This window comes from Eptatretus burgeri, chromosome 16, assembly GCF_056783735.1.
Source record: "Eptatretus burgeri isolate ZD-2024b chromosome 16, Ebu_testis_v1, whole genome shotgun sequence".
NCBI classification, from domain to species: domain Eukaryota; kingdom Metazoa; phylum Chordata; class Myxini; order Myxiniformes; family Myxinidae; genus Eptatretus; species Eptatretus burgeri.
Window position 1 is genome coordinate 10,652,467 of NC_140976.1, and position 24,254 is coordinate 10,676,720.

The window sequence follows — 24,254 nt, forward strand, 5'->3', positions numbered from 1 at the left end:
CATCTTCTGTCATCAAGCTGGCAAGCTGGGAGCAACAATTCACATTTATTGCCATGTCTGATGCAATTTTAATGCTCTAATGGTGGTGAGGTGCTCCATTTGAAACTGTTTTGTCGATATCTGTAGCTTTTTGATTCCTCGGGACTGTTATAAAAATTTCCATTGGTGTCAAAGGCAGAGATCAATTGCAAATCGATAGTAGCATTACAAAACATCCCCACGATGCAACTTCACGACAGATACAAAGATAAAACGAACGAGATGTCGACATGCAAGTCTCTTGCCAACATCACGGATGAGAAATCACAAGCTCAGCCAAAAGATCATTGAATCACAAATCAAAAAAAAAAAAAGTTTCTACAAACAACCAGAAAAGAACAGCCAAAGGACAAATAACAAACAGACCATCTCCAGTGAAGACGTCAACAGCAGCAGCTTCGGGTGCATCTGCCTTTCCATTTTCAGAAGCAAATGCATCTGTAGTTGGTGGTACGCAAGGGATGAAGGAGCATCGCAGAGTGCGGTGTTAATTAGGATAAAAGGTCAGAGAAAGAAAGAATGCAGTAAGAAGCTGTGGAACAAGAACACGTAGTGACAATGAAAATAAATAAATGATGCATCCATCTCAAATTTGGGGAAGGGGAGGTGGAGGATAAAAAGGTGCAAACACCAGTTTTCATCCATAAAAAAACGATCAGACCTGCGAAAGGATCAGCATTTGCCGTGGGTGGTGCGGGGGTGGGAATCATACAGGTAGTGGTGGTCAGGGGAGCGGGGCCGGGCACAGAGGCAGCGTCGGTGTCGGCCGGGCCCAACGAGACTCCTAATCCTGAAAAAGGGTCGGGGCCATCACCACCCCCATACTGGGCTGCCCCTCCAGATGCGAGCGGAGTGGGTAATGGCACCGCGCTTACGGCCACTGGGGCAAGCACATCTGCCAAAGTCAGAGTGAGCAAGTCATTCCACCAGTGGTTGAATGACAGGAAGGAATATAATGACAGTAAGAAAGAGCAGAAATGTTGCAGAAGTTACAAGGCCATGTTATTAAAAAGCATGTGCAGGTAGTTTTGAAAAGTGACAGAACATCAGATCTGACCATTCCAAGCACGTCCACCATCTTGTGTGTCAAACGCAAAGTAAAGTTTATGTCCCAGTCGGTGATTAACGATTTCCAAAAGGAAAGCTAACTTTTTCGAACCATAATTATGCCTCACTTCATTATGTTTGTACCATATCCTGATGCTGTGTGGACTGTGCTTCCCCGCTGACGGACCAATGGAAGCTTGTACATGATGCTGCGTTTGAGCCCGAGGAGTAAATGCTGAAATCTATCTGTCCCAGTTCTTTGTTCTTTGTTCCCTTCACATTTCTTTGCATATTATTATTATTATTGTTGTGATGAGGGTGCTATTAGCCTTACAGGCTGTGGTACCCTATTGTTACCTCCACCACCGAAGGTGAAGGAGGTTATTTTCACCCCTTTCTGTTTGCCTGGCTGTTTGTGTGCAGGATATCTCAAAAAGTTGTGGACAGGTCGGGTGTGTGACGAGGATGAATTGATTCAATGTTTGTGAAGATCCAAATCTGGATACGACAATTATTTAATTTTTAAAGTGATTCTTCACCATTGAGAGATGGAGCAAAAAAAACGATATAGTACTGTATAGCATGATAGTTCAAACATGTATTGGGCCCGACCTGTTCTCGTTGATCAGGGATTACGTGGCAGAGGTGTGCGCTCCACTGAGTGTCCTTCTAGTTTTTGTTGTTTCCTTTTATTGTTAGTCTTCGTCCCTTTTTGTCCTGTTTTTTTTTTGCTCGATTATTTCTTCAACATTATTTTCCCCAGCAACCGCTTGTCCAATTGAAACAATATTTTAAGGATAGGAGTCAACCCCCCATGGAGAATATCTTAATTATAATTACTAGTACGGGCCCGTAGGTGCGTAAACGATGACTGGATTGGGGCATTATTTCAATTAGATTGGACCAACTGTATCATAAATCGCCATAACTTGGGAAACACCTGGGAAAAACATATTCAGGTCCCCAGCGTCAATTGTGACATCATATCAAATGAAGAAGAATTGACGCCCCCTCTCTCTCTCGCCCCCCCCTCACTCCCCTCCTCTCGCCCCTCTCTCTCTCCCTCTCTTGAATTGTGACGCCCTCTCTCTCACCCCCCTCTCTCTCCCTCTCTTGAATTGTGATGCCCTCTCTCTCACCCCCTCTTTCCCTCCCCTCTCTCACCCCCTAGTCTCGCCCCGCTCTCCCCCCTCTATCCCCCATAGTCTCGCCCTTCCTCTCTCTCCCCCACTCTCATCCCCCCTCTCCCGCAGATATTCGTCGACAGATAAATGGCGTAACTTGGGAACTGCTCGTCCGATTAATATCAAACCTCGAAAAGGCACATCCGCGGGTCCCCAGCAATATTCCTGGCAAGTTTCAATCAGATCGGACCGTCAATCGTGCAAATAAAATAAAAATAATAAATAAACATTAATTGTGACGTCATTCATGAAGTCATAGCACAGTGTCTTGTCATTTGTCGACAAATAAATGGCCGTAACTTGGGAACCGCTTGTCCGATTGATATCAAACCTTGAAAAGGCACATCAGCGGGTCCCCGGCAATATTCCTGGCAAGTTTCAATCCGATCGGACCGGTGATCGTCCGGTTATCAATAATTTGGGGAAAAAAATTGGCATGATAAGGTGAGAAGGTGGAACGACACCTTCAGCTGCCATATATACACACCTTTAACACTGAAAAAGCAGTAAAATGGCCGTAACTTGGGAACCGCTTGTCCGATTGATATCAAACCTCGAAAGGGCACATCTGCGGGGCCGCGGAAATATTCCTGGCAAGTTTCAATCAGATCGGACCGGCGGTCATCGAGAAACGGCGGTCGCACACACACATTGCTGGAATTATAGATAGATGATGTCATAGGTGACGTAGTATGGCAGCCATCTTGGATTAAACAAACAAACAATTTAAATTATATATCACTGAAACCACTTCACAGATGATCAGAAACATTTGAAGCTTAGTACATCACATTCAACTGCCAATGGAAAAGCCTGGTGTTGGCTTAGTGGTTAGGGTGGCGGCTTGGGATCCGAGGGTCCTGAGTTCAATCCCCGTTGGCCGCTGAATTAAAATACTCCAGGAGGTTGACTCAGCCTGTCATCCTTCCGAGATCAGGAAAATGAGCACCAGTGTACTGGTAAGGGGGACACTGCATCAGCGGCATAGGTCAGGTCAGGTCAGGTATGGGAGCATGTGCCAGAACAGCGCGTCGCTGCGTCCACTTTCCGCCGGTACTCCAGGGGCCTCCGTCTGGCCATCCCCCAGGCAGATGCCAGGCCCATCCCCATCTCCTTGAGATGATGGTCAACCTGCTGCAACCATGAGGCACGTGGTCGGCCCACTGGCCTCCTCCACTCATGAGACTCCCTCGCTGAGAGAATCTGGTGAGCAGGATCAGCGTCAGGAAAACGAGCCACATGTCCATACAGCCGCAGCTGACGCTCACGGACTATGCAGGTAACAAATCTCATCCGAGTCTCTCTCAGCAACCGCTCGTTGGACACAAAATCCGACCAGCGATAGCCAAGGATTCTCCGAAGAGACCTGGTACCAAAGGAATTAAGTCTCCGTCTCAGATCCTTGGTCAAAGTCCAAGTCTCGCACCCATAGAGCAAGACTGGAAGTACCAAGGACCTGAAGACTCGGACTTTCGTCCTCCCGCACAGGTATCGGCAGCGCCACACCCCATGATCCAGTGAATCCATGACTCCCCAGGCCCGACCCAGACGTCTATTGACCTCCGGCTCACAACCTGCGGAGACATGAATATCACTGCCAAGGTAAGTGAATCTATCCACGACCTCAACATCCTCACCACAAACAGACACAGACAGGACAGCAGCATCCAAGATGTCACCGAAAGCCTGGATCTTTGTTTTGACCCAAGAAATCCGTAATCCCAACGGCTCCGACTCCTCATTCAGCACCTCGAGGGCCCCCAAGAGGATGTCTAAAGTCTCCGCAAAGATGACTGCATCATCTGCAAAATCAAGGTCCGAGATCTTGACATTGCCAAACGATGCACCGCAACTTGATCTCTCCGACATCCTCCCAAAAATCCAGTCCATACAAGTGCTGAAAAGTGTGGGGGCAAGTACACATCCCTGACGAACTCCAGTAACAACTGGAAATAAGTCAGAGGCGGTACCACCACACTTCACAGCACTCTCAGTACCAGAGTAGAGTTCAGACATCAGATCGATCAGTTTCGGTGGCACCCCACGAAGACCAAGAATCCTCCAGAGGACATCCCGATTCACTGAATCGAACGCTTTACAGAGATCAACATAGGCTGCAAGCAGCCCCTGCCGAAACTCTCGTCTGCGTTCGGTGAGGACACGAAGTGCAAGGATACGGTCAATCGTTGACCTCTTTGGTGTAAAGCCTGACTGCTCTGGACGCTGGTGCTCAAGCAGATGGTGGCGAACCCTATCGAGAATTATCCGAGCAAAGACCTTGCCCGGCACTGAGAGCAGCGTCACCCCTCGGTAGTTGTTGCAGTCTTGGCGATCACCCTTCCCTTTCCAGAGAGGGACAACAAGGCCCCTCTTCCAGTCAGTTGGGATGATGCCTGTGTTCCAGGCAGAGCACAAAACTGCATGCAACGACGCGAGTGCAGCATTTCCACCAGCCTTGAGAAGTTCGGCATGGATGCCACAAATCCCTGGAGCTTTGCCCCGTTTCAACTGGTTCACCGCAGCCCGTGTTTCCACAAGCGATGGTGGACCACATTTGATTCGAGGGTCAGCAACAGGGATTGTAACACCCTTGACGTCCAACTCAACAGCTGGGGGATCAGACTGGTACAACCGCTCAAAGTAACCGGCCCAGCGGGCCTTCACTTCAGACTCCTCTGTCAAGAGCCTACCACTCTCTGCTCGAACTGCAGTGCTCCGAGGGATGGGCTTTGATGAACGTAATGCGCGAATTCCCCTGTAAGCGGGACGAGAATCACCTGTCCACAGGTGATGCTCTACCCCCTCACAGATTCCTCGCACATAGGCCTCCTTGTCCACCCTCAGTGCACGTACAGTTTTACGCCTCAGCTCCCTGAACAGCTCAGCTCTGCCATTCAGCCTGGCCCTGCGACTCTGGTCAATGGTATCCAGTGTCCCTTGAGAGACAAAATTCTTCTTTGCCCTGCGGTGAACTCCAAGGCATCCACCGGCAACATCAAGGACGGTGGTCTTGAAGGTGCTCCACAACTCTTCAGGACCCCCCAAAGCACCCAGACCCCCCAAGTGTCCACTCAGCCTGTTCGCAAACTCCTCAGCTACTCTCTCATCCCTGAGCTTGGCAACATCCAGCCTAGGCTGGGATGGTACCATTCTCCAGGATTTAAGGTGCAGCTTTAGAGTTGCTACAACAAGCCTGTGGTCAGTATTAAGGAACTGAGCACTCCGGTAGACCCTGCAGTTCTGGATCATCCTCCAACGACCGTCAATGAGGACATGGTCAATCTCCTTTGCCACACCGCCAGCGTTGGAATGCCAAGTCCAGCGATGAACTTGCGGGCGCTGAAACCATGAACCAGCCACCCTAAGTCCATGACTTCTTGCAAAGTCAAGGAACCTAGTGCTATTCTGGTTCATAGTTCCTGACCCATGGGGACCAACACACACCTCATAACCATCCCTATCAGTTCCAGTCGATGCATTAAAATCCCCCAAGACTAGAAGTGTATCTCGTCTGGGGCACTGATCAACCACAGACTCGAGTGTGGCGTAGAATGTGTCCTTCACGGTAAGATCACTCGCCTCAGTCGGAGCATAAATAGAGACCAGGGAAATGACACCTAAGGAGTGACGAATCCTTAATCTCATAATACGCTCGTTGACCGGTGTTACCTCAATTATCATTGGGGTCAGCTTATTGGACACAGCTACAGCAACTCCTTGGGTATGGTAACCATCAGAGCGACCAGACCAATAGTAGGTGTAACCACCCACCATTATCTCGCCGCAATCCGGTCTCCGAACCTCAGAGAGAGCTGCAATCCCGATGTCCAAACGCTTGAGCTCAGATGATAACAGAGACAGGTGATCATCCTCTCTTAGGGATAGGACATTCCAGGCACCCACCCGAAGGGACCGCCTCAGGTTAACCCAAGGAGACCGCCGTCTGGTGGACGACACCTCAGCACCACTCCGACACACTCTCCCGCAATCTGACCCAGGGATGTTACCCCGTGGTTTCCCTCCTATCAAAGATTGGGGGTCCCGAAGGCTTTGCCCCAATCCCATCATCCGGTGAGCTGCCCTGCGAAGGGAAGCTGCACAGGAGGTACTCCCACGGAGTGGGTTTTCAGATTTTTTTGCGTTTTTGCGTTTTGCGGAATGAAGCGTTTTACGGTGGCTGGAGTGCAAATCCTGCCACCAACCTCCTAATAAGAAGTAACCCAACTGCAGGAGGACGTCCGCAGACATAGTTGGGCACTAGATATGGATGGCCGTTGGCTCACAAGGAGCTCCTCCGCCCTTTGACAGGTTTTGTTTTTAATCCTGCTGGGTGTCCATATCCAAACACCCCCCTCACCAGAAAACCTGGTGGGGGAGACGGTTTAGTCGCCGACAACCCGACCATGGAACAGGTTAGTACAGGTTTACATGGTACCTGTAGCAGGTCACAGATCGAACCTGACCTGACAAAAAAAAGCGGCATAGCCAAAAAAAAAAAAAAGCGGCACATTATTGACAAAATTATTGTTATTATTGACATTGACAAAATTATTATTTTGTTTTTTGACAAAAAATTATTGACAAATTGACAAAATTATTGACAAAAAAAAAAAAGCGGCATAGCCGCGTCCCAAACAATGATGAAAGAGAGAAAGAGAGAAAGAGAGAAAGAGAGAAAGAGAGAAAGAGAGAAAGAGAGAAAGAGAGAAAGAGAGAAAGAGAGAAAGAGAGAAAGAGAGAAAGAGAGAAAGAGAGAAAGAGAGAAAGAGAGAAAGAGAGAAAGAGAGAAAGAGAGAAAGAGAGAAAGAGAGAAAGAGAGAAAGAGAGAAAGAGAGAAAGAGAGAAAGAGAGAAAGAGAGAAAGAGAGAAAGAGAGAAAGAGAGAAAGAGAGAAAGAGAGAAAGAGAGAAAAGAGAAAGAGAGAAAGAGAGAAAGAGAGAAAGAGAGAAAGAGAGAAAGAGAGAAAGAGAGAAAGAGAGAAAGAGAGAAAGAGAGAAAGAGAGAAAGAGAGAAAGAGAGAAAGAGAGAAAGAGAGAAAGAGAGAAAGAGAGAAAGAGAGAAAGAGAGAAAGAGAGAAAGAGAGAAAGAGAGAAAGAGAGAAAGAGAGAAAGAGAGAAAGAGAGAAAGAGAGAAAGAGAGAAAGAGAGAGAAAGAGAGAAAGAGAGAAAGAGAGAAAGAGAGAAAGAGAGAAAGAGAGAGAGATGCCAATGGAGAATAAGGACATCATCATGATTATGTCAAAGGTGAAGTGGTACAGCAGCCAAAAATTTACTTGATATCCTTGTCCTATAAATCTGAAACTTCATACACAATCTATGACCGAATATAAATGGAGGTATTAAACTTATGACATCATCAATCACATGGTTTCGCAGCCATATTGTTTTGTTTTTTTTAAAGGGGAAGAAAACAAAAAACAAAATCTTCTCCAGAACTGCTTTACAGATCAAAGTGAAGCTGCACCCAAATCAGACTCGTCATGCTGAATCAAGTTTGATGACTGACATCATAGGTCACATGGTCTGGCAGCCATCTTTGATTTACCCTAAAACCTTCAAAAAAGAAAAAAAACTTTTCCCAGAACAGCTGGACAGATTGAGGGGAAACTTCGAAGACATGCGCCTCATGAGTTGGGGATACGAGGGCGATAAAGAATTATTGATAGATCACATGATTCGGTGACCATATTAGATTGAAGAAAAATATTAAATGTTTTCTCTGGAACCACGTATCTGATTGAAGCACAACTTTAGAAGTATCATCTCGTGCTATTGCTGCATACATGATAAAAATGACGTCATAAGTCACGTGGTTTGGTGGCAATCTTGGATAGAAAAACACACCTTATCCAATTAAGATGAAACTTCACAAGAGTGATCCACGACCCAATTCGAGGCAGAATCTAAATTTATGTCATAGGTCACATGGTTTGGCAGCCATATTGGATTTAAAGAAAATATTAAATAATGCTTCCTCTGGAACCGCTTCAAAGTGAAACTTTAGAATGATCTCGAAGACAAGGTGAACATATATTTTAAATTTAATTGTGATCGGCCACATGATTCGGCAGCCATATAGGATTGACGGGAAATATTAAATAATGTTTCCTCTGGAACTGCTTATCCGATTGAAGCGAAATTTACCAAATATGTACTACCATTGCTGCATGCAGGGTAAACATGATGACATCATAGGTCACGTGGTGTGGCAGCCATATTGCATAGAAAAAACAAATCTTATCCGATCAAGACGAAACTTCAGTGTGATCCTCTACCCAATTATGGGCAGAGTACAAATTTTCATTGCCATAGGTCACGTGGTTTGGCAGCCATGTTAGTTTGAAAATTTAGAAAACCCTTTTTTTCCGAAACGGCGAAACATATTGATGTGACTGGAGAAAGGGTAGTGGATCAGAACTGCAAAGTTTCGTATTGATCGCTTCAGCAGTTTGAGACATAATTTTTTAATATTTCCCTCAAAACCAATGTGGCTGCCACTCCACCTGACTGATAACATCATTATATGCCAGGTGTTGGCTTAATGATTAGGGTGGCAGGCTAGGGATCCTAGGATCCTGAGTTCAAATCCCACTTTTCTGTTGAATTAACACCAGGTGGGGTTGAATGGCTGTCATCCTGAGGACGGCAAAATGAGTGCCAGCTTGCTGGTATTCTGTGTCGGAGTGGCAACCCATCCAGAATTGTGCCCAATAGCCAGAGACTGCTTAGGCAGCACCAACGCTCTGCATGGAGTCTGGTCCCAATGGATGGATGGATGGATCATTATCAAAATATATCCTCCAAGGGTAGTGGATTATTTTCATAATGTTACAATGAAAGTTAAGCGGTTTCTCGAAATATATAATTTTAATATGGTAGACTAGGCATGAGGAATATTGGTTGAAAATTTCAACATCAGTCACATGGTCTCGCAACCATGTTGGACAAAAATAAAAAATAAAAAAACCTCATCCGATCAATATTAAACTTTCCACACCAGATAAATTACCTGCATGCAGACAGCTAGAAGGGGAAGAAGTAAAGGGATTAAAAATAAAATTAGTTCGAAATTTTTTCTCACAGGAGCCGATGACAAAGGTCTGACGTGCTGTGAGATGCGAGTGGTGCGAGTGCGACTCCAAAAGCGGCTGCGGGACAGCAGTCAGACGGCTTGTGTGCATGGGAAAAAATTGCATGGCATGAGAGCAAGGGAGAAAGAAAACAGAGTAGATCGTGTGAATGAGTGGTGTGCGAAACACAGCAGGACAGCGCGAGTCGGCAGTGTGCACAAGTGGTGTGAAATCGGTGGGACGGGTGCAGAGATGGTTATGGAAAGTCCCACATTGCAAAAGTGTGTGTGGTGACCCATATGTGAGCGATGTCTGCAGGGATCTTTTTCAGCGCCACTCCCTTTCAAAGCGTGGGTCAGGTGTCCACTCAAAGCTGGGGGGGAGGGGGGCATTGTACCCTATAGTCCCTACATAGAAGAGTTACGACATGACAAGTCCGGAAAAAAGTGGTCACGTGGTCTGTGGACGCCATGTTGTTTCAGACTTTCTCGGCACATTTTGCACTTTTCGTTTGTTTACATCGAAGATCACTATTTTTGTGTTGTCTACATTTACTAATTTCTTGAAAGATGACGGGTTGCTGTGCCTTTGGGTGCAGTAATCGGTCGGAGAAGGGATTTCACATGTACAGATTCCCGAGAAATCCTGAAAGAAGGAAACTGTGGGTGAATAGAGTCCGGAGAGTAGGATGGGAACCGACTTCCTCGTCATTTCTGTGTCATGTTAGTCATAGTATAGTAGTCCTGTACACATACTTTGATGTGGTCATTTTTTTTTATTTTTACTGTCGATTGCTTCTCGCGGTTTAATTTTGTCTATGAAGTCAAATTGAATAAAAATTCATAATACGGTACCAAGTAAATACAATATTATTGCTATGTGTATGTGTAGTGTTAATTTTTTCAGGAATATAATTGATCTAGGGGTCTATTTATTGAAGAAAACACAACTTTAATTAGTCTAGAATCCAATTCAAATTGACCAGAGGCCGAGTAGTGAGTGAGTGGCACTGGCCACTGCCACTGGGAGTGGTAGGCATGAATATGATGAAAATGATGAGTCCAAGTCCGATTGCAATCTGAACCCGGTGCAATGGCAGCACGGGGTCAGATATATGACGATCATAAATCTGGAATATAGTCAGACTGACATGTCTGATATTACTGAAAACGGTAGTAAAAACGGTAGTTGCAATGAATTATGTTGACCAAGAGAAGGTGGAGAAACAGGATTCGATGTAAAAATGACATACTTGCATGGTGGTTGAATGATGATGATTTAAAGAAAATACAAGTATTTTTCCAGTTTAGTCAATATAATCTTCCCTTTATTTTTTTTTTTTTTGATATACCTGCACTCCACCCTACATTTCCAGGCCCCCCTAACAAAGGGACGCCAACATTGTCAGACGGAATGAAAACCCGTCATTCTTGTTACAAAAACAGCTAAAATTGATGAAAAAGTGGCCGAAATTGAAACCAACACAGTAATTACGGTCGCAATAGCAAATATAATCGAAACCAACACGTTTATTCTACACACAAAAACGGTCGTGACTGACACAAGAACGGTCAATCCCGAAATAGAATGGTGGGGAACGGAAGCAACATCGGTTATTTCCGTCGCGAAACGGCGGAGACCGAAGCGAAAGCGATTCATTCCGGTTACCATAACGTGGAAAACATGGCGGCTTGAAAAGTTCTTGAAGTTATGGAAAGTTAACTTTAACGTAGTCTGCCTTGAATACATCATGTCCGTTAATGAAAACCCGTTTGTGGTACGGGATATTATACAAGCAGCGATAAATGTGCCCTCTTGACTTAATGTGTGGCTGACATTTCGTGTAATTCGTGCCCCCGTGCTGCAGCGATCAGTGACGATTGATCGTTTATATTTGCACGAGGTGAAATTTGATAGTAATAATAAATTGCAAATTCCAATAAAATAACAAAGTTAATATGATGTAAAAACTGCAAAAAGATCCCATACACGATCCCCTATGTTGAACTGGGCATACACAACTAGCGATCCTTCACTCGGCGGCTCGAAATACAGGCAAACCAAACATTATCATCACAACAAAATTCGGTTTAATAAATTGTTAAAACTACATCAGGTACTACCCACTATATATTGTTACGTTTGAGGGGGGGGGGGTATGCATTCAAAGGGTAATTAGGATGTTTAATTAGGTATGCCATGCTGTTCGAGTTTACCAGGATCTCGATGTAATAAGTAGCAATTCAGTGGTGATAAGTTGTCTAGTAAATGTCCATTTCTTCAAGGGGGAAATGATAATTGTCACGTAATTAGATAGGGACACGGGATGGGGTAAGTGTGTCTGCGTAAACCCCTTTTGGTATTCTCTGGAGGCTGGCCGTGACGTCACAGGACAGTGCAGCGGATGGCTCCGCCCCGTGATCACGATTGGCGGAAGGCGACGGCGGTGGGCCAATAAACGGCTCGATTGGAAGTGATGAGGACAGGAGGATAAAAAGGTTCTGTTCGGGGTCGAAAAGGAAGAGGAAGAAGATCGGGACAAAAAGATCGTGTTTTTTTGGTGTGGAGGCTGTTGCGCGGGAAGCGTACTTGTTGTTGTGCTGATTCGATCGTGTTCTTCATCGTGTCTTGGAGCCTTGCTGAGCCTCGTGCCTCACCTTGGTTGGCTCTGGAGTTCTGCTGACTCGGAGTACGGGGTCGAACGGCGGGCGGACCTGCCTCCCTCTCCTGCTCGCAATTTGGCGCCAGAACTGGTTCCCTGGCGGCTGTGAGTGGACTTGGGCCAGGACCAGGAGGTCGACAGCACCACGGTTTCTCCTGCCCCCCCACGACGAGAGCAAAGCCAGCTCGTCCGGCGCTGATCCAGGGACAGTTGCATCCACACCACGGTCCAGCCTGACCACCAGAAATAGCTACGTGCGTGTGTGTGTGTGCGTGTGTGCGTGTGTGCGTGTGTGCGTGTGTGCGTGTGTGCGTGTGTGCGTGTGTGCGTGTGTGCGTGTGTGCGTGTGTGCGTGTGTGCGTGTGTGCGTGCGTGCGTGCGTGCGTGCGTGCGTGCGTGCGTGCGTGCGTGCGTGCGTGCGTACTTGGCGCCTTAGAGGGTTTGAGATCTGTATATTCATTGGAATTGTCTGTGTTTTCCCCACGCCCGATCCCACACCATCCCGTCGAATCGCCCCGGATCCCTCTTCTTGCAGAGTCTTGTTATTTCTGGTTAATAATAAAAACAAATAAACATCATCAACTCAGTAAAAAGTGACTCGTGCCACCTTCCTCGTCCCGTTTGCGGTAGAGCGATTAGAACCGCCATGTTTGGGTTATAAATAAATAAACCGCCTCCATCGTTTCGGCTCATTCTACGTTGGCGGGACTGTTCAAGTCCCGTGGACGTCACAATATTATCTATATTACATTTATGTTCGAGGCACAAGCACTAAAAATTTACATTCCGTAACAGGTCGTTCTACTGCATCCGCCATCTTGTTCGCACTACAGTAACCGGAATGAACCGCTTTTGTTTCGCCCTCGGACGTTTCGCGACGGAAATAACCAATCTTGCTTCCGTTCCCCACCAATCTATTTCGGGATTGTCCATTCTTGTTTCCGTCACGACCGTTCTTGTGTGTAGAATAAACATGTTGGTTTCCATTATATCTGCTATTGCGACCGTAATTACTGTGTTGGTTTCAATTTCGGCCGCTTTTTATCAATTTTAGCTGTTTTTGTAACAAGAATGACGGGTTTTCATTCCGTCTGACAACGTTGGCGTCCGTTTGTTAGGGGGGCCTGATTTCCATCCTCGTTTTTCTTCTCACTTCTCCTTGATAAAACATGTTTAAACAATGATTATTGCAATAATTAATAAAATCAGAGTCTAAATCTTGGATGAAATCGTATTAAAAGCGAGGGACACGGGGCAGGTCATGAATTGCACAACATAGCACAATGTACACGCTGTAGTGGGCAGTGCGCTTGTGCGTGGCACAAACAATGGAAACAAAATGGCGTCAAATTCCGGGTTGTTGTAACTCTTTCTATGTAGGGACTCTATTGTACCTGACCCTAACTGCTCGCAGCTATAAAGCGTAGCGCTTCTCGTGTTTGTTTTTTTTTTCCCCACAATTCTCTTTATTCATTCTAATTCTTGCTTTTTCTTCTCTTTCATCTTTTACTTTCTATTTCTCCCTTTCTTTATGTTTCTGTCTCAGGAGAGGTGAATTCTTACAGAAGATTTTCTGTAAGATTCACTTGTCTGCATCTGGATGAGTTTGAGGGAAGTGGAGTAGCGGCTGAAACCAGAATCCGATTCAGGTTCCACCTGACGACTCAATCTTTGCTCTACTTATTTGGGTTCCTTCTTGGTCTTCCGTTTCATCGTTTAGCAATTGGATTGAACAGTTCCAACATATAGATAAATAACTGTCCTGGCAGCAATTAATAATTGCAGGTGATTGATCATCAAAACATTCTTCATAACAAGAAAGAACAATCGGAGATTGCAGACCCTCACCAGGACTGCTTTTGTGTGGTGCATTTTGTGTGGCGTTTGTGTACTGGTGTTACATAATTAATAGGAGACATAATTAGAACTGCCACTTTATAACTGCTGGCAGTGATTACCGGGTACCAAAACGTCCCGCTTTCATTAGACACCTGACCCATGACGTTTTTAAAAAGTATTATTCATTTGAATTTAAAATGGGATTAAAATAAATTTAATTTAAATCAAATGGAAGACCAAATAGGTACAATCCTGCATTGGAGAAATCAGAAGGAACCCGAACAAACAACAAGTGAAATCCTTCAATACAGTGCGTGTGGTGAAGCAAATGAGTACACTAATGTTAAAATATGCAATCTATGCTTTTTCAGTTGAAAAACAATTAAAAAGCATACTTAATATTTGAAATGTAAAAATCTTGTTATTATTGTGATAAGCACCTTTATATATAACAGAAGGAATGAAATCGCTCGATACAGCGTGGCAGGGGGGCCACAAAAGAATGATGGCAGAAGAAGAACTAAGCTTTCAGCGTTCGGCGCGAAATGCGATGGTGGGAGGAAATGCGATGGTGGGCGGAAATGACGTCTTTCGGCGCGAAATGCGATGGTGGGCGGAAATGACGTCTTTCGGTCGTTCGTACATGAGAGGGGCGCGTTTCTTGCTTTTTTTTTTCCGTCAAGCAATAAATTCAATGTTTTTCACATATATATATATATATAACACGTTAGTTTCACAAATTTCCATTGAAATACTCGGGTATTTGTCAATTGTCGCCATTTCGGTCTAGGTTATGCACTGCATCTACCGGACGGCAGTCATTGGCTTTCACAGGCACGTGGGGGGACACCGGGACACCGGAGACGTGGTAGACACCGGGGACATTTCAAACTCTGTGCAATTGTATACAGCGCAGGCGCTGTAATAAAAAGCAAAGATGAAGTCGTTAGGAGGAACCTGGATAGGATTTGCATTTCAGTTGCTACTTCTCTACCCTCAAACCCATCCAGGCACAGCTAAATGAGCCTTATTGAAAAAATTAAAAAAAAAATAAACCCCCAAAAAACAAATAAACCCCAAAAAGAACCCATATCAAAAATATAATTAATTCTGGCTGCCAGACCATGTGCTAATCAAGTTGCAATTTAGAACCTGTATTGCCCATCACGGCTGGATGATAAATATGAAATTTCACATTGAGTGATTAAGCAGTTCCAGAGAAAACTTTGTTTAATATTTTTTCTTCAACCCAATATGGCTGCCAAACCAGGTGACCCATCAATTATTCCTCAACAAACTTGTACACCCATGGCTTGAGGAACACTTGTGTGAAGTTTCCCCTCGATTTGTCCAGCAGTTTCTGGAGATTTTTTTTATAGGTTTTAGGGTAAATACAACATGGCTGCCAAACCATGTGACCAATGACATGTGTGAACCTTTTGTTCCTCATGGACAGGCGGTCATACGTGTAAAGTTTCGCTTCGATCTGTTCAGCCACTTCAGAGAAGATTTTTGAAGGGTTTTTTTTGCTTGTGCTTTTTTTATTTAAATAAAAAAATATGGCTGCTGAATCACGTGAACAATGACATCAATTTTTTTCTGTCAACCATTGTAACCCTAGATGACACTCAAATTTTCATACTGATTGGATGTAGCGTTCTACATGTGCAATTATGACGTTACAACGAGGGCACCTGGCACCTATCTTGTCATAAAAAAATATAATAGAATAAAATAAATCAACCTCATTCCCCATGAGGAGTACTTGCAATGTACTAAGTTTCAATTTTTTCCTTGGTGCAGTTTGAGATACAGGAGGTCCAAAGTTTTTCCGTTTTTCCAATATGGCTGCCACACCACGTGACCGAGGACGTCATAATTATCATTAAAACATTCCACATGAGGAGTCGCACCAATGGTCAAAATTTCTTCTCCATCCGACCAAGCGGTTGCGGAGAAAAACATGAAAAGTTCTGTGCGAACAAAACAGACAAACGGACAGACAGACAAAGAAACAAACGGACCCAAATGCAATCTCCTCTCCTTCGTCAAGGGCAATAAATCATCAAAAGTAAAAAAACGAGTAGTCACAAAAGCATCACGGGATGTAGGACAGCAAGCTAAAATAAACTAGGATAAGCCTGCAACAAAATACTAAATACTCTCTAGTCTGCTCCGATCATTTGTTAAAATGTATATACCATATAGTAATAAAGTACATTGCTTCAAACAATTAGCCTGTCTGCTACGCAGAGGGACACAGGGTTTTGAGCGTCTGCCAAAATGCACGAGAGTGTGAGTGAGTCCCGGCCACAATTTCTTCTTTTGTTGTTTGCTTCCTCCTCCTCCCCCCCATTTAGGCCTTTGCCACTTTAGCCCAATTATTAATTACTTCTCATAAATAAGGGTTTGTTGAAAATTTGACAAAAGGGAAACTCACAGTGAGTAGAAGTAGGCCATATTAGACCATTTGCAGAGTCACGTGACACGACCGGGTTTGCTTATCGACTGTTTGAGCTTTTGTCATCAAGTTTCCAACATACCTTTATTATGAACATGGAGAACACTAATTAATTAAACTAAGAAGAAAAAAAAATTATATATATATATATATATATATATATATATATATATATATATATATATATATATATATATATATATATATATGGAGCTGCAAAAGTAGGTATACAGTAATGAAAAACAAAACGTGCACACAAAACGTATTTTATTGATTATACAAGTATATCAATAATAACATACCAATAACAAACATATTAATCCCTCAAATATTTTGATTTTAATGAATTAAATGAATTCTAGTATTAAATGAATCCTAGCACCACTATTATAATACTGGTAATACTGCTATAATCCTTACTGTATACCTACTTTTGCAGCCCCCTGTATACTAGTTGTGCTTTTCCTCAAGTTGAATTCAGTACAAAGCGGACACAGATGGGCTTTGCATTTTAAGATGTTTAAATGTCGTAATTTTTCATCCATTGCTCATCTCAAAACACCATGGGTAAGAATGAAACGATGGATGCACGCCGTGCCTTCCTAGTGGGATGTTTTAAATAAATTTTCCGTAAAAGCAAAGTTGTATAACTATAACGGATAATCTTCAACCTCGCTCCCTCCTCACACATCAATATTCACATCAAAAACAGATGTTGGTTTCGCCAAATGGTTTTTAACTCGTCATCTCTGTTGCGACATGTGATAAAACATGCTAAATGATCAGCTTATTAAAATTAAAATGTACACACATTCAGGCAAACAAGCAAACCTACATAATATCATGTGGACCTGAAACATATTTTTGGACGCCTAATCTTTAGAAAACACACGCACATCATCAGTTGTCAAGACAAAGCTCGATGTGCAACTGAAACAATATGGAGGACTTGGAAATGGACCATCACCATTTGGTCATGTGAATGAAATAAATAAATTTTTAAAATAAACTAGTTATACAAGCTCTGTAAAGGCGATGCAATCAGAGCGACGACAGAACAATGCGCTTCCTCCCCATAATGTTTAGCGTCAAGTCATCCACCGTCAATGGCCAGAAAACCCACCCTGAAATTAAACCAAAGGAACCTTACCTCCACCAAGAAGATCAGCTTACCCAGCGAGGACGAGGTTTTAAAAATAAAAATAAAAGGACAGGAAAGGAAAGAAAGATAAAAAGCAAGAATTATGTCTCAAACTTAAGAACACACACATAGCTGTGCACACAGCATACAATACAGCCTTTGCATCAGCGCCATGCACCAGAACATCAACAATTATCAAGAGAAAACGGTCCATTCCTGTTTAGTGTTTACAGCAGGAATAAGCATCTCACACACTATGCCTGGAGCAAATAATGTGCCGGGCAACCAATTGCTCTCCACACGGTACGACCAAGTTATGGCTCGTTAGCTATTGGTAATGTACGCCTCGTTCACACGTTCATATATTGGAACAGCTGAAGCTCTGCCTTCTCCTGCCAAGTCCAGCATTCCACAAGGAAAACCCATCCTCAACGAGGGAAGTGTCCTTGCAGGACAACCCCATATCCCTCCAGCGGATAAAACAGTTCGTCTCGGAATGGGGTCATTCCGTGCCAACTCACCTATATTTCAAAAACCTCCCCAGGCCACCTCCTCAGATTTTGGTGGAAAAATTCTGAAATGTAGATCTAAATGGCTCTACACACCATGCAAAAGATTAGCTTTCAATTCCTCATAGTTTAAAAAATATCTATCTCAAGAGACCTTTGAAATTTTGCCCTAAAAATGCCAAATGTGAAAAACGCATTTTTTTCAACTTCAGGGGCTTATAATTTTATAAATGGACTCCTCTAGAAAGTTAATATTGCAAATATTTACTAATTGGCATCCAAATTTTTCAATTATGGCATCAGATAGCCTCTGGGATGCATATTTCTCACTCTATAGGAAGCTAAACTTGCTTTTGGGCCAAAACGAGCTAAAATAAGGTGAAACTATAGGAGCCCTCCTGAAAAATATGGAACTACTTAGAATTTTTTTCCTCATAACAGTGATTATAGGGTCATTATCTATCCATAGATACATTTTTGTTGGGATAATACAGTTAGGTGATGAATTATAAAAGTTTTACCATAAGCCCTTGCCTCCGAGGGCTCTAAAATGGACCAATTTTGTCCCATGGTTTGACCATGTGGCTAGGGGTTTAGGATCTTAATTTTTTTCTAAAGATTGCCTCATGTAAGATGTGTCTACTGACCGAATAATTTTATCCAACGCCCATGGCTTCATATTAAAATTATTTACATGCACATTTTTTATAATTATTCACTTTTTTCATATTCATGAGCTTATAAATCTGAAACTGAACACTCCAGCAAAGTGATACTGCAGATATTTATAAACTGGCATATGAAATTTAAGGATCTGTTATCAGAATGTCTGATAAATGCATATGTTTCTTTCTGTAGGAAGTTGAAAATGCCACTTTGACCAAAAATGGTGAATATGCAGGGGGCACTAACTGAGGTTATGTAACAACTTAGATTATTCTTCTCATAAATTAATAATTATAAGTACATTTTTTATTCAAAAATAAATTATTGTAATGATAATCCAAACATATGCTTGGGTTTTAATTAAAAAAAAAAACATGTCCTACAGTTCTCCATTTGAAGTCATTAGTTATGACATACACCACCAGATGGAGTAATGTGATGGGATTGGAGGAACTGTGAAGCGCCTTGTTGCAAGGGCAAGTTTGCAAGCCACTCTACAGAATCAGATTCTGACAGCTGAAGAGATGTTCCAGTGGGCAGAGAAGAATATAGGAGGGATCAAATTCTTCTTTGTGACATCACAAGAAATCTAACAAAATGCAATGTTGTATGACCTTGAGAAGCGCTTCAGAGCAGCAACAACCATTGCTGGTACACGGTCACACCATGGTTTCCTGCCAATCTCCTCAACATGTCTGGAGATGACAAGGGTTTCTTCTGATGCTGTATCATCAACAGTATGCACAGGACCGGAAACCACACAAGCTCATCTGTCCCAGTTATTAGTCCCAACCCTAACTGAACTGAACTGGATGTATACCAGGCTGGGAAATATATTGCTTGTATTTATGACAGAAAATGGTACATTGGGAACATTGTCACAAGAAATGATGATGAAAATGATGAGTTTGTGAACTTCATGAAGCAAGGAAGGGGTAACACATTCTCATGGCCTCCAGAAAAAAAAGAAAGATCAATGCTGGTTGCCATTACTCAACATTCAGTGTGTGGTTCAGGCCCCTGACATAAAATCTGGTGGAAGTCAGTACCAACTGTCACAGCATGACTTTAAGCATGTTCAAGACCTGTTTTCTAAGATGTAAAATTCTGTGCCTCTGAGTGCTAGATAATCATGATAATGAATGTCATAAAAGATGAAAGGTCATTAAAGAGTTTTCCAAGGGATAAAAATTACTAATATTCATTGTCTCTGTATATCTGTAAATAAAAAAGCTGTGACTCAACTAATCAAATTTGTTCTAATTTAGAATTTGCAATCACTTACGAAAGTAATCATTAGCATGTATTTATGAATAAATAACATCCTAATCACTAATGTCTAATAAGAAGCATAAATAATTTAGCCTCATGCGCACCCCTGCAAGTTCACCTTGTTTTGTACCAAGTGGGCCAAATTGCCATATTTGGCCTCCTAAAACTAGGAGTATGTGCTTTCGAGACATTCTGATGCCACAATCTGAAATTTTGTATACCAGTTTATAAAGTTCTGCAGTAACTCTTTCCTGGATAGCTCCATTAAAGATTTATAAACTTCTGAATATGAAAAAAGTGAATAATGATTAAAAAAAAAAAACGTGCATGTAAATAAAAATTTATTTTACCATGAATCCATGGGCGTTAGATAAAACTATTCGGTCAGTAGACACATCTTATATGAGGCAATCTTTAGAAAAAAAATGAAGATCCTAAACCCCTAGCCACATGGTCAAACCAGGTGACAAAATTGGTCCATTTTGGAGCCCTCGGAGGCAAGGGCTTATGGTAAAACTTTTATAATTCATCACCTAACTATTATCCCAGCAAAAAATGTATCTATGGATAGATAATGACCATATAATCACTGTGTTATGAGGAAAAAATTTGAAGCTGCTCTATATTTTCAGGAGGGCTCCTATAGTTTCACCTTATTTTAGCTCGTTTTGGCCAAAAAGCCATTTTTAGCTTCCTATAGAGTGAGAAATATAGACCCCAGAAGCTATCTGATGCCATAATTGAAAAATTTGGATGCCAATTAGTAGATATTTGCAATATTAGCTTTCTAGAAGAGTCCATTATAAAATTATAAGCCACTGAAGTTGGAAAAAAATGCGTTTTTCACATTTGGCATTTTTAGGGCCAAATTTCAAAGGTCTCTAGAGATAGATATTTTTTAAACTATGAGGAATTGAAAGCTAATCTTTTGCATGGTGGGTAGAGCCAAATAGATCTACATTTAAGAATTTTTCCAGCAAAATCTGAGGAGGTGACCTGGGGACCCTTAGGTGAGTTGGCATGGAATGACCCAATGTCATAATGCTCCCAGCCCCTTCAAACACAAAGGAACACAAAATTGCAGATGTAGCAAAGCCCACTACGCCCCTCCACCCTCCCCCCCCCCGTTTTTGATGGTACTGTGGACAGAAGAGAAGAGGAAGCTCAAATTGAAAAGCTGTTCAGTCGTAGTTCAAAACTGGGGTGGCACGAACTGCAAGCGAGAGTGATGAAAGTTGACATTCTTTGGAAACAGGTCTGTAATGCCTCGGCCATTATACGAGATATTTGAACCCCAACTCAAACGGACGCAATCACTCAAACGGAAACAATCGGCTCTACTCATGCCTCGCAACACCTCAGAACAGCTGCAGCCTTTAAATTGAATGGGTCACAGTGTTGACGCATTCTGTCTGGGAAGCCCAAATTGGCTTGGAGGAGGTTTAAAGACTTAAGATGCACAGACATTTTGGACACATTCCCTTCTTGGCCAAAACTAACCATCAGATCTGATGGATCTGTCAAGAATTGCACCAAGCCCTTAAAGATCCAGCAACCCTGATAAACATCTTGTGATCAGATGAGTTAAAACACACACACACACACACACACACACACACCCTTAAAAAAACACAATGATTGCATGAGTCACTGGCAGGCCTACATAAAATGTGAAGAAAAAAAAACTGTGGAAACGAGGTCAATACCTGACCAGCTCGTTGGTGGAGTGGGAGATGCACTTGGCTGGGGTGGTGTAGCAGATGTCAGGAAGTTTGTTTGCAAACCTAGAAGGTCAGTCGATGCACTAACCGAGAATGGAAAGAAAGTTAGTTCCACTTCTCAGGTGTGGGGGGGGAAAAAATTCCGAGACCCAACTCCTAAAACCCAGCAAACAAACATTTAATCAATGAGATTACATTGGCAGGACGGAGGAAAACCAAGATCAATGTAAAGGTCTTGAACCATTTCAGTGTTTCTCAACAATGGAGGGTTTAACAAAATTTGGTTGAAGAGGAGGAGAGAGACAGGCAAGGGTTAATGATCGCAGCAACATCAAACCTCATTCCAGCAATTTAAAATGACGTTGACACGCTCTACTCGAGGCAGATTCTTAGGCTATTTTACAAAGGGATCATGTTATTGTTCCATATAGAGGCGAAAAAACAGAAGATGATAAATAAAAATGCACAAATCTAATAACTCAATGGGTACCAACTACTACACAAATTATCCACTCAACTACAATAATAACTAGAAGTGCACTCGGAGAGCATATCGTCTCGCCTCACGCGTTCATTGAACATGCTACTATTACGGCTCATGACACCCGTATAATCCATGCACTCTGCTGTCACATCGTTTCTTGGCATGGGTTATCAACGTCATAAATTTAATTCTTCACATCACGGGTCATAGATCAGATACAAGAAGTTAGATTTTTTTTTTGGACAAAGATTTCAATTCAAATAATTATGGCTGAAATACCACTTCACCGATGACTTCATCGTTATCACCCTCCATACCCCGTGGGGAGTTGATAACACATGAGAAGTTTCAAACTTTTTCATACAGTGGTTTTGGAGAAAATGTCCAAATTTTTGCCTTTAATCCAATATGGCTGCCATACCATATGACCTATGACATCAGAGTAGGCAATACAAAATTCTCCATGGGGAGTCCCTCCTATGTTTAAAGTTTTGCATCGAACAGAGAAGCGGTTGCTGAGAAAAACATATCGACGTGGACACACAGACAAGATAGGGGTGTTGCAATAGTCTCGCATGCCCTTCGAGACAAGACTAATAATAATGATAATCTTTACTACAATGGAGCTATGGTGTATGTATGTATGTATGATCTACTTCTGGGGGGTTTGACATGGAATGCTGAAACTTTCAGGGATAAGGGCACCCTGAAGTTGTGCATGTGAAAGTTTTGTTTGATTCCATCAAATTTAGAATTTTTTTTATATGCAGTCATGCGCCACTTAACGACAGGGTTACGTTCTGAGAAACGCGTCGTTAAGCGACGTCGTCGTTGTGCGAACATCATTTTTTTTTCGTTTTCAAACACCGTACTTACAAAACTACACACCAAGGCTATATGGTATAGCCAACTACACACCTAGGCTATATGGTATAGCCTATTGCTCCTCGGATACAAACCTGTACAGCATGTTACTGTACTGAATACTGTCGGCAATTGTAACACACGTTAGTTTTACCTTTGTGCTGTTCATGACGGCCATCGGTGTTGTTAGCAGCAGCTTACAATCGCCTCTCGCATCGATTATAGAAAGATGAATAGCGTTTGGATTTTATAAATACGTAATCATTGCATCGATGTTATAATTTATAAATGAAGAAACGAGCTCCTGTCAATGGTGATATATATTTTCAGAACAGTGCGATTGTTTTAACAACATGAAAAACTTCACCAAAAAGAAATTTGTGTTTTAATTTCGACTGTAACAACGATTTATTCATGGAATTCTTCAATTCAAAGGTAATTTACTTGCTAGAAGGTAAACGTGCAAACATTGGTTCAGTTTGAAAGCCGATTTCCTTGAATCCCGATTTAGTACGACCCTGCTTTTTTCGATGACATTTTATGGACCTCAACAATCGCATTATAACAGGGCCACACTGTCGTTGTTTATAATCATTATGAAGTATTATGTACTGTACAGCGTACATAATTGTACGTGCTATTTTGAAACAACTGGCAGCGCTACATCGGCGACATCACTCGGCGATAGGAATTTTTCAGCTACATTTTTTCAGAGCTGGCAGATCCATCGTATATGCGATCCGACGTTGCCCGGAACGTCGTTAAGCGGCGCATGACTGTATAAATTTTTGCCAATATTTAAGTTTTATCTTTGAGGTGGGGGAGAGGGTCCAATCGTAATTGGCCGAGCTATATCATTATTATTATTACGCAGGTGAGCAGTTGGCATGATTTTGTTTCATACATACAACCCAGATTTTTTTTTGCTAGTGATTGAGGCAGTGATTTGTTGCCTATACACTGTCCAAATAAAGAGATGTGTCAGAAGAACTTGTCGCATGCTTCGAACAAGATCGCCTGTAGGATGGGTACTCTGGTGGTAGTAGTAGTGGTGGTAGTAGTAGTAGTAGTAGTAGTAATAACAACAATAATCTCCCTCACAAGGAACTTTCATGCAGAGGAAACCATTAAGCCCATCAAAGCCCACACCATTATTTCCGACGTATAGACGTCTCCATGCTCTTCTTCTCCTCAGCTTCCCTTTATAAGGGGTGATGTCCAATGGCACCAAGCCTCTGCCATGCCCACGATACTCCTCCACCTCCCTCTGTCCTCAGCCAACCCTCTCCACTCTTCA

General features: G+C 42.7%; 1 protein-coding gene across 6 annotated transcripts in view; it reads right to left on the reverse strand.

Annotated features, from left to right (window-relative positions):
* LOC147010503 (clathrin coat assembly protein AP180-like) overlaps positions 1-24,254 on the reverse strand; it is a 73,617-nt gene that overhangs the window by 15,059 nt on the left and 34,304 nt on the right. For 2 of the 6 annotated variants that reach the window (XM_085859411.1, XM_085859415.1), the window contains exons 12-15: positions 21,595-21,692; positions 17,451-17,468; positions 701-934; positions 406-477 (exon numbers count right to left, since the gene is read on the reverse strand). In XM_085859411.1, the coding sequence (XP_085715537.1) occupies positions 406-477; positions 701-934; positions 17,451-17,468; positions 21,595-21,692 (422 nt within the window). The remainder of the gene's footprint in view (positions 1-405; positions 478-700; positions 935-17,450; positions 17,469-21,594; positions 21,693-24,254) is intronic. The other 4 variants (XM_085859410.1, XM_085859412.1, XM_085859413.1 and 1 more) reach the window with 4 other exon arrangements.